Source organism: Argentina anserina, chromosome 2 (assembly GCF_933775445.1).
Source record: "Argentina anserina chromosome 2, drPotAnse1.1, whole genome shotgun sequence".
NCBI classification, from domain to species: domain Eukaryota; kingdom Viridiplantae; phylum Streptophyta; class Magnoliopsida; order Rosales; family Rosaceae; genus Argentina; species Argentina anserina.
The window spans coordinates 25,101,446-25,113,097 of NC_065873.1; the positions used below are offsets into that span (position 1 = coordinate 25,101,446).

Below are 11,652 nucleotides of genomic sequence, written 5' to 3' on the forward strand. Positions count from 1 at the left end.
ACTAGTGTCTGCTATTCTTGCAGGTGACGACTAAGGTATTCAATTCACAAAGCTTAGAGAAGTCAGTATGAAGAAACTCAGATATGCTAAGTTGCCCTGCATTTAGATCCGTTATGAAGTTCCATGCCATATCATTTTCACTGGTGGTGGTTGCCTCACTGGTTGCCAAGAATCCATCACCAGAATCTGACTCTGCCTTAAAATTCACTTCAACCCCAGAGAGAAATGGTTGTTCTGCTGATACATTTCTGGTGCTGCTTGTTTGTCTGATTTGGTTGTTGGTCATATGAGGGTCCTTGATGGTTTGCCTCTGAATTCTAGACCTTCTTGAGCTGTTCTCCTGTTTCTTCCTTAAGGTAGAATTCCAGTAGTTCTTTATCTCATTGTCTGTTCGACCTGGAAGCCTGCCAGCTATCAATGACCATCTACAAGTACCAGAAATCAAATAATTTAACACAGATGAAAGTTAATGATTTGAATACTCATTTTTAAAAAATTATCAGCGATATACGTGTCCAACTGGTCTATATAAGAATTCAAAAGCACCACGATTCTCTGCACAATTTTGATCTTTCCTCGGTACAATGATAGCATGTAAAACCAAAACTAATGACATGTTTTTTGTAAAGTTTGATTAAATGCATATGCTATCGTATCAGAGCAGGTAGAGTAGAAATCAGAGTCTATGGAAGTATATGTTATGTGGTCAAAAGAGAATCGAGATTTGAGAATGTAACTGTAATCAACGTTAACCTAATTTCTGCTCATATTAATACGCTGATGATATAGCTTGATTTTCATATTATATGATATGAATCGAGGCATAGATGCTATGACTTATTATTTCAATGTTTTTCGTTACAATAAAAGATACTAAACACTTGACCTACACTATGATGTCATAGTATTTGATTGATGGTGAAAGATTCACAAGACATCTATTTGAACACTATCGTCTGTTCACCTTCTTGTTGTTGGCAAACCCACAAGAGCAGTGAGCACTATATGTTAAGCTCAATTTTGGCTGATTAGTGATGTCACAGATATAAAAGTTCCATAAAGTAAACTTAAAATAGGTCGTTACTTGTGACTTCCAAACTTGTCAACTATTTAGGTATATCTTATATCTTTCATATATAAACAAAGAACAGGTTGTGCATGATGATTCGGCCAGCCAATTGAAAATGCTCATGAAATGTGATTAGAGAGGTAAGTAGAACTTGTTGCATTAGCAAGTAAACTATAAGAATGATTAATTGATTTACCTGTTTGTGAGATTAAATTAACAGGTATACACGTTCCCTACTCGCAAAGACACTGATGTTCAAACGGCCGCAAGCTCCAAAGACAGCGATGGAGGACATTGTTAATTCCTCTTCTGGCACGGGAGTTGTGAGGGATCTTAATCAGTTGTTTAGATTTAAGCTCAACAGACCACATAATGTTAATTGCTTGGTGTTTTGTAAAATTACGAGCATTTAAAAATAACATACTACACTAAGCTCATTAGGGCTCGACTTCAAACAAACATTCTAACACACTAGAATTCCAAACAAGCAACTTAAAAACTCTACTTTAAATTGAAACACACTAGTCCTCCCGATCTTTGCATAGTTTCATCATCCTATATCTTTCGCAATGCCGTCAAAGGAAGGAGGAGGACGGACGCCCAGTGCTTTCCATGAACTTCCCGGATAAAAGTTGGTCACTTAATTCGATGAATTGATCAAACATGCTCCAATTCCGATTCAGGCTACCGGAAGCAAACATATGTACCAGATTATTTGAAAAGCTGAACAAAAAGGAAACTTACCTAACCAACCATAAGTAATATAATTGACCAAAGCCATTGACAAAAGGTTACATGGCGTTTTTAACATGTTAATGAATAACATATCTACCCAATTAGAGTCCTTTATAACATTGACAGAAGGCCACGTAGCCTCTTCTCCTTGGCATGGTCAGGCAAGTTCCTTCCTCTTGGTACCATATTGGCACGTTTATTTACATAGAATTGAATTGAGATGTGCCTTGATGAATGATTCGTAGACAAGATATATAATTCAAGTAAACGTACTCCATATAACAACATCTCCAACAGATAATGCATTTTGAAGAAAAATGAGAATTTAGAAAGAAAAAAAACTTATTTTTCACTCTAACAGTTTTTTCATCTCATTTTTCAAAATAGATAAATGGATGAAAGAGAATAGTTGATTCTCCAAAGGAAAATACTTGTATACATACCATTATGAACGTGTACGTCAAAACTCTCTTATTTCTATACATTTGGTAGTGTAAATACAAAATTGTAACCGTTTAAAAGTGTGTTAATCAATGAATATCACTTTTGTAAAAAATCAATTTAAATAAATATCGTTTGCATAGCCGATTGTATCAAACAAACAGACGGCTGATTATAAGACTACTAACTTTCGCAATTACCGTTCATTTGTTTGGTGTATTCGACTTAGTAAATGATTTTCTGTTTCAATTCATATTTTACAGAGATAATCTTTATTGATCGTTTAAACTTTTAAACGGTTAACATTATGAAATCACACTACTAAAAGTATAAAAATAAGATAGGATAACTAACAGAGCACAAACCTAGCTGCAAAAGGCAGGCAAGTCTTTTAAACTTTAGAGAAGGAGAGTTATCTTCCAATACTGTAGTATAATTAATTATATCTTAAACGTTGATATCAACCACAACATTCAATATAATGAATGGAAATGGATTGTATGCACCGCATACATCGTCCAATAGTTTACTAATATCGAGATAATCTTAGTATTTAATTTATGAAAACAAATAGCAAGAATTCTCAACCATAAGATTTCTTTCTTTTTTTTAATCAAGAGAAGCCATCAGTTTTCAATTTTTTTACGGTCAACGTTTGTGAAAAAGAGTAAAAATTTCCAAGTCTTTTCACCCTCAACTATTATGAAAACCCTGAGCTCTCTCTCTTCTCCAGTTGCATCTGATGCTGCCGGTTCTTTAGGTGTGGCCGGACGGATGTTTTAGTTGTGAAATCTTAAGAGTTTTGGTCGTGAGATCTGAGGTTAGGGGAGCCGAAAGCCACACCTCTTTTTTGAAGGAAGAGACGAGACCATGCTGGACTTGACGTATTCTTCGGATTTATGTGCCACCATTTCTTCAGTTCATCATGGGTTAAAATCACATATGGAATCGAAGGTAATGATAGCGGAGAGGATGTAGAATGCACTAAGATCGCACCTTCCATTGTATATCGATAAACCCATAAATATTAGGGTTTAAAAATTGGGGGAAATCTGTAATATCCCGAATTTTCTAGTTCCATTTCTTATATTTCTCGTCATTATTATGTTTGGTAATTCGAGTAGAGTCACATTTTACACCTTCTCGTTTGTTGTCATTACGAAATGGAAGTGATTTCGGAAATTAAAGGTTGAAAAACGTTATATTTTCAGTGGCTCAAGAGTTGACTTTTAATCTGTCGCTCATCTTTGAAAACTTCATTCACGAAAATCATAGATCTCATCGATACGAGTTCGTAGACATACGGCACACCTTAATGGGATGTCGTATGGAAAGGTTATTAGCAACGGAAGTTTGGTTTCCGTTTTTGGAAGAGTATAAAAGGGAATTTTTGGAAACTCTAATTTCATAAAAATCAGAAATTAGAAACAGAGGCCGCACGAAATTGCCCCGACCCCCATCTCTGCTCTGATTCCTCTTCTCATTCGATTTCATAAAAACGCTGGTTTTGTCGTTGTTCCAAGCTCCGTCGCCGGCAAGCCTAGGGATTAAGGCCACCATCAACTGGCCACTCTCATACCTTGAAACACGTCTACAAGAGCCTTGGAGCTTGTTTGGGGAAGCAAACCAAGCTTATAGCCGCTACTTCGGGGAAGGGATTCAACGACGTCTCTGACTGTTCCTAAGCTTGGTGGTGATGGAGTTGCATGTATGTCGGCCCATGGTGATGGCTCAAGCCGTTTCCAGCAAAGGAGGAAGTTGAACATAAATTCTAAGTTCAGGACAGTGTGGCTCTGGAAGCTGATTGTGCTTGGTAATTTTCTAATCTCTCAGTTGAATTAGATAGTTTACTGATTTGAAATGTAGTTGTGATAGTGAGAGTTGAAGATTCGAAGGGAAAATGTTGGTTTGTAGTGTGTCTGGCCAGCAACAAGTGTCACTATGTTTTGTAATGAAATTTCAGTTAGGATATGATGTCCTAATTTTTGTTTTTGCATGTGTGTTGTTATGAGTAGGAAGAATTGACTACAGATGATGTTGATGCAAACAATGAGATGTACCAAATTGCCTATGCACTTGTGGAAATAGAAGATCAAGCTACTTGGATCTAGTTCCTTGAGTACTTGAAGGGTGATTTGGGTATAGAGAACAGCATAAGGCTTGTGTTCATGTCAGACATACAAAAAGGATTAGAAAATGCTATTAAATGTATGTTTCTTCAAGTATAGTTAATTATTTTCAAGTTGAATTGATATATGTATCACCATTTTATATTCTAACACAAATCTGGTTTATATGAAATAGCTTTGTATCCTCATGCTGAGCATAGAAATTGTGTTAGACACCCATACAACAACTTCAAGCAAAAGAATTCAGGAGATGGATTGAAGCAGTTAATGTGGAATGTAACAAGAAGTAGTACTGAATCTTAGTACAAGAAGCACATGGATGACTTGAAGTTGTCGAGTCCTAAAGCATTTAACTGGTTTGATGACAAGCCTCCAAGGCACTAAAATAAATATTTCTTTGTTGATGAGTCAAAGTGTGATATTCTTCTCAACAACCTATGTGAGTCTTTCAACCACACCATCCTACCTTGTAGAGATAAGCATGTCCTTACTATGTTTGAGAAGTTAAGGATGGATATGATGGTGAAGAATGCAAACAGAGCAATTGTTTGTCAGAAGTGGCAGTCAGTTAATGGTCCTAGTATAAAGAAGGTAATATATAAGATTGCATAGAGAGTCACATTGTACATAGCACATAGGAACACTTGAGTACACCTACCAAGTAACTGAAACTGAGGAAAATGGCAGTCAACATGCAGTGGACTTGGGTCTCCATACATGTATTTGCAGAAAGTGGAAGTATAGTGGCATACCACGTGTACATGCCCTTTGTGCTATAAGATTCAAGAAATAAGATCATGTTGTGTAATGTGATGACTACCTCATGGCATCCACCTATTTGCATACTTATACACTTGCCACAAACCCTATTGCTGAGCAGGATGATTGGGAAGAGGTTGACTTCCAAATTGCTCCTCCCTCATATAAGAACCAGGCTGGTAGGCCAAAAATGAAGAGGACCAAGGAAGTTGGTGAGAAGAACAAGGGCACACCACCAGTTCCCATTCGGGGAAAATTGGGTTTGAAAGGTCACAAAATAGACATTAAGATGTCTTGTAGAAATTTCAAGCATGAAGGGAGCAACAAAGCATGATGTCCATTGATTCATTACATGATGATTTACATTTAGTTTTAATTTTCAATAAAATAACTTGATTTGTTTAATGGCACCGGGGGAAGGACCATCTGGTGCAGCTATAATTAAGAAGATAGTTAGAGCTAAAATATGTTATTTTTAGTAAAATAACTTGTTGTATTATTCTGACTAAATTATAGAGTAATGAATATTGTGACTAAATTATGGAGTAATGAATACTGAGTCTATTGTGGTGTAATTGTTGATATTGATTTGTGAATTTTTAATTTTGCATTGATTTAGGCTACCAGATAATCAGCCCCACCTTCTAGTGTTAAAGACCAAGTCATAAAGTCCCATAAGGGCCGGTTGAAAAAAAGGGTAGCAGAGAGAGGTCCTCTAGTGAGTTTGGTGGAACAAGTACCTTATCTCAACCTCAACAGCTTCATACTCAAGGGAGCCAAAATAATGTCCATTAAGGGTCTTAAAATGTGTGATATCATCCACCTAGTTCCTTGTTTTGTGCATGTTAACTTATGGTGTTGTTTGATGACAATTGACATTGTGGATTGTAGTTTAGTGTATTTTTGAACTCAAAACTCAAAGTTGTTTAATGTTGCTAAATTATACTTTTCTTCTTTCTCTTCAAAGTTACTAAATTTGTTATATTTACATCCATGTGTTTTTCTTCTTTGTATTTGTATTTGTATTTGTATTTGTCAACATATATGCTACAATACCCATACTTGTACATGGATGACCATTGTGGTACCCAATTTCATTTTAGGTTAGTTACAAAAAATGGAGGGAAAATAATGTACAATATATACAAATTTTGGTGGCACAATTTGATTTAGAATGCAATAGAAAGTTATTTTAGTAAATGGCCTTATTCTAAAGTGGCACATGACCTAGGAGGCGGTGACGTGATGGAAAGTGGCCGCAGGTCTGACGTTGATAGTGATTTACGAGTTTGGGTATTGCACTAGTACAACTTTGAAGTTAGGTTATTACATTGATATTGCCACAATAATTTAAGACCATATGCGAAAAAAAATTCAATAAATATATGGTGTGGATTTCTTCGGCATTTTCTGGCTCTTGAAATTGCAGACAGAGTTGAATGGTCGTTGGTTATTGTTTAATTACCAGTAGCTTCTTCTTTAGGGTTTAATTAGCATCAAGTCTTGTGTCTTCTCTCTGTCGCGGTTAGAATGAAAAAGTTCTTGACGGACCATACATGCAAATTAGACAAAGAACCCTTACTAAAAGAACCACTACCATCATTATAGATTACATACAGAGCCCTGCCAACTAGGAGATCAGATCTCAAATTGGCCCAATTTTGGTTGTCTATCTTCTTGTGGACTCACCGGTCACCGTTCTTGCATCATTTATACTTAACGTACGGCTATTTATTATCAAGTTCAACTGTACTGGCCGGTCGGCCAAACTCCAAAGCAATGATTTTGCAGCTATCCGGCACATGGTACAGTAGTCGCTAACCACAGGCCGGTCTATAATGTTTTCGATCCAGAAAACAGAAATAAAGGAATGATTGATTTTGTGTTTGTCTTTCTTTGTGTGAACCATGTACATCAATGATTGATGCTAAAATGTAACAAAAGATGGCATGGGATGGCTCCGTGAGTTTTTCTGATTCCAGAAGTAGCACCACACAAAACACATGTGCCTTCTCGGAAAACCTAGCCTGGCCTAGCTATCAAATCCTTGTGATGTTCTATCGAAAAAAATTCCTTGTAATGTTATGCGACAGAATGTCAGAATCAATGTCCAAAACGTAACCTCCAGTCAACACTTTGACGCGATCACGTGATTATGTCTGTAATTATAATTAGAAAGTTGGATATATAGTATGGTATTATGAATCCATGTACTAAAATGATGATATCTCGTTGAGTATGTCATCACACTGCAAACCATTTACAATCTAACAATAAGCGAATTTAGAGGTTTTAGTACTCGAAGATTTCTTAAATCTTATTTTAAGTATCTTATTTGCGATAGTGTATATTATCGTGGAGGTTATTTAGATATGTGCCGGCAAGACGTAGATATCAAGCTACGCCACCTGTGCATATATAGAAATGAAATTGTGTACGTTACTTAATTTCTTAGTTCACTGGTTGCACGATGAATTAAATCTTAAGTGGCTACTTTTAAAGTTTTAATTAGGTGTTATGTTTTATTTCTTTACTCCAGATTTGTATGGAACTTTTTCAAGCTTCAATAATATTGATCGTGAGGGTATTGATCTTGATACTCGTAGAACCACAACTTTTTTCGGTTCAATATTCTAAATAGAAGTCGTCAATTAATTGACGTAAGATTTCTTTCTGACCGGTGTTCTAGCTATAAAATATACATTGCTTCCTACAATGGTGACCGTCAATGCTTCACTTCTACACACATGTTTCCATTGAAATTTAATTTCAGAATATGACATGGCAGGACCAGTCCAATTTCATCTTGTTCTAGATTTTTGGGCTGTCCCATTCCAGGCCACTTTATTCTCGTTTCCTTAAAAGTACTAATGGGCTAATTCAATGTTTGGGCTGATCGTTCCCTCCTCTCCACTTTTTTAACCTTATAAAGTTGGGATTGTGGGATACGACTTTTTCTGTAGTGAATTTTGTTTGTATCGAGTCATCCATTGCACTACAACTCTACAAGGTAACAAGAGTGAGTTAATGCCATGAGCTAGTCGTGGACTCGTGTAAATTCAGAGTTAAAATACTTAGAAGTCAGTTTGTTTGTGGTAACTAGCTACAATTTGTGATCTGAAATTGCCTAGCTTCAACAAATGAACAAAACTTCTATATGAAACAAAGTATCGGACTACTGAGATTAGTGTTTGGGCCTAAAATAATACTCTGATATTATCTAGATTATTTAGCCTCGTGGACTGGTTATTTGGGAAAAATCTATCATAGAGCAAGATTACATTCCGTATTGGAATGGATTTAGGGGACTAATGCTATATAGAATCTGAGTTGAATAAGGAAGGTGAATCCAAATCAATTAGGAGGTTCTGAAGACTTGATCCGCAAGTAAGAACAATTTTTTTCTATATATAAATGGGTCGAATGTAATGCCTCTAGATCAAATTAACAATTTGTCGGCAAAGGCCTTGAATGTAAATTGAAATAGAAAAAGGAAATGTATAATAGGATGGAGTAGAGACGTACGTACGTACAGTATTTGAAGGAGTTGTAATTAGTTCACCATATAAATTAGTCTATAAACAGCACAGACTTATACTCCCTAGCTACTTGTTCCTGCCATATAACACAAGTAGTGGGGATGGATAAAATTAATAATAATTACGTGGTTTAAGGGCTGTTTCATTAGGGTTTGTACGCGAAACCCTAGCTACGTACAGAGTGGTACCAGTTGTCCAGTAGTAGTTTCTAGTGTCGACTTTGAGTGCCTTGTATAGTTGTATATTATTAATGGGTGCAGAATTGATAATGTGTTTGGCGAGGAGAAGAGAAAATTGTAATTTACAAGAGTTAAAAGGGATCAATGCATGTGTATATTCGGATTGCATCAAAGTCTGGAACTCTGGATTCATCTGTCCCATGCAAAATAAAGAAAATTAATAGGATCAAATCGATCAATCGATTACTTAATTTTAAGGACTGCATGCATTCACTGCACACTTATATATTGTTGTAATTAAATTGTTGCAGACAATGTAGGGAAGTCTTCTGCTGTTTTGCAACTTGTAACATGTATAGGCAACGGTGGGTGCCGTGTATTACGGGAAGTTATAGAGCGGGATGGTGTGGTCTAGCTCTGTAGGGGACCCTAAATATGGAGCCCAGTAAAATTTAATGGACTCAGATGGGCTTGCCAGAGGACGCAGTCACCCATTCCTAGTAGCTATTTGCTCCTTTCTTGATGATATGATTTAGCGTTCTAGTGTTAGTAGTAGAACAAAGGGGTGGCTCCATACAAGCCATGGAAAATTAAGATGATAGTGGTCATTTCTTAGAACATGTAATATGTTCAAAATATCTTCCTTCGAGTGCTAACGGAGTAATGTGTACGCCCGGTAGTTAGTTTTGATCATATATTTTGCCGATTTAAAGAGTTGCTTTTTTTTTCGTACATCAAGAACTAACAAACTTTGGTCAGAGGTATGAAAAATAAATTAACCGGCATAATGTTTTAGGATTTGAAGATCGATCAGCAGCATGCAGTGGAGTAAAGACTAAGACATGGAGATAGTGTAACACATGCATTAAGCTCGATCATATATTGATCGATATATACATGCAGTTCCATTAATTAATTACCTGAGACATTAGGGCAAGTTACGCTAGTAGATGAAGAAGAGTTGAGGATCTATGACTAGCACGTCAGAGGAGCTAGGTGAAGGTATTTATTGGTAAAGTTTAAACTTAGGGTCCGCAAAAATCATATCCTATCTTCCTACTACAGTATTATGTGTATGTACTAAATGCATGTAGTTCAGTATGCGGTGGCCGGATAATTATTAGCAAAATGAAGAAAACAACGTACTACGACCCGACCTATATCACACGCATTTTCATAATCAATGAAGCGCAAAAGTCTGCTACCAATTTCCTACATGGGCTTAGCCCATTAGATCCCTATGACACATTTTGATTAGGGGTGGGTACGGGACGGGATGAGGCTAATCTTACATCCCGTCTAACTTATTAAGTTCGGGACGGGATTGTTAAACAGCGACAAGCGTGACCTGTGGACCAACTGTATCGATATTGTCCCAACTTAGCCACCTCACAGGTGTTGAGTTTTAATCACAAAAGACCTCGGTACAATTGGTTATCATCCACCCACTTATAAGCTTTATTTTCTTTGTCACTTCTTAGATGTGAGATCTCTCCTCTCTAACACGCACCCTAACGTGCAACATAATTTTTAGGTCTGCACGTGACAGATTAACATCTCACATACTGGGACGAAATAAACCAAAGTTCAGTAACCAACGACACTTGGTGACCATCCAATCGGAAACTCTTTGATGGCATGATAATGACACCCATCTTGGCCCATGACAAAGTGGCACCCAACTCGGGTCCACGACAGATTGGAGGCGCAACTAGAGAGAGACCCGCTCTGATATCATGTTATACAGTGACAAGCATGGCCCGTGGACCAACTGTACTGATATTGTCCCAACATAGCCACCTCACAGGTTATGGGTTTTAATCACAAAAGGTCTCGGTACAATTGGTTATTATCCACCCACTTATAAGCTTTATTTTCTTTATCACTTCTTAGATGTGTAATCTCTCCTCTCCAACAGGGATCAACACAAGATTTGTATTTTTAAAAGTTCGTCCCACTCGGGATCAGGATGAGACCAAACATATCCCACCTTTTCGGACTTTAAATAATAAATACTTAATTTACTATTAATAAAATTTTAGTACCAATTATTGTAATAGAAGAAATTAATATATAGATTGTTCCAAATATTTTTCATCATCTACTTCGATACCATGAGTTTAATTATTATAAAATTAAATTAATCATTCAAATTATAGCGTTATAGATATTGTTCATAAAAATTCTAGTGTTATCATACAAGAAAAACATATATAATCATATATTGTATATAAGATTATATAGGTTTCGATTGCTAAATTTATTAGAAATTTGTAATATACAAACCGTCTTTATTTATATCATATAACTCGAACCATATATTAATTAGAAAATTAGTCGAGAGTTATTTATCTTTAGGCAATGAATCAAGATCCAAGATTCATTCTTTGAAGTTAGTCATTTTCTTATCAAATGCATCTAAGATATTCTCATAAATTATAAATGTATGATGATGATGATGAAATATTTGATGGTTAAAACTCAAAGCGGGACGGGACGGGACAAGACGAAATGAGATATAAATTATTCGTCCCACGTCTCGTCCCACTATTATGAAACGGGATGAGATCGGGACGGGACAGATGTTTTTAAACTTACGTCCCGTCCCGTCCCGTCTTTATGAATTTAGGGACGAGATCGGGATGGAATTGAGATTTCGGTTTTTTATGCCCACCACTAATTTGATATGAAAGATGCACATTTGTAATTCAAGATTTTGTTGATAGCATTAACAAAGCAAAGACTAGGTTGATCGATCATATCAACACCATGCCATCGATAAATTATGCCCTAGCTAGAAA

The 11,652-nt window shown here is 36.3% G+C and overlaps 1 protein-coding gene across 1 annotated transcript; it reads right to left on the reverse strand.

Annotated features, from left to right (window-relative positions):
• Window position 1: 1 nt before the first annotated feature.
• LOC126784243 (transcription repressor MYB6-like) lies at window positions 2–1,364 on the reverse strand. The gene is made up of 2 exons (XM_050509723.1): window positions 1,288–1,364; window positions 2–425 (listed from the first exon to the last, which is right to left on the reverse strand). Exons 1-2 carry the CDS (start codon window positions 1,362–1,364, stop codon window positions 2–4), a joined length of 501 nt encoding a protein of 166 aa, XP_050365680.1.
• Between the last annotated feature and the right edge of the window lie 10,288 nt (window positions 1,365–11,652).

What these genes read in the sequence shown, in the direction of transcription:
- LOC126784243 (XM_050509723.1), bottom strand. Translation starts at nt 1,364, where the DNA reads ATGTCCTCCATCGCTGTCTTTGGAGCTTGCGGCCGTTTGAACATCAGT. An exon ending in AGTAGGGAACGTGTATACCT is followed by an intron (nt 426 to 1,287) that starts GTTAATTTAATC and finishes TGGTACTTGTAG; the next exon opens with ATGGTCATTGATAGCTGGCA.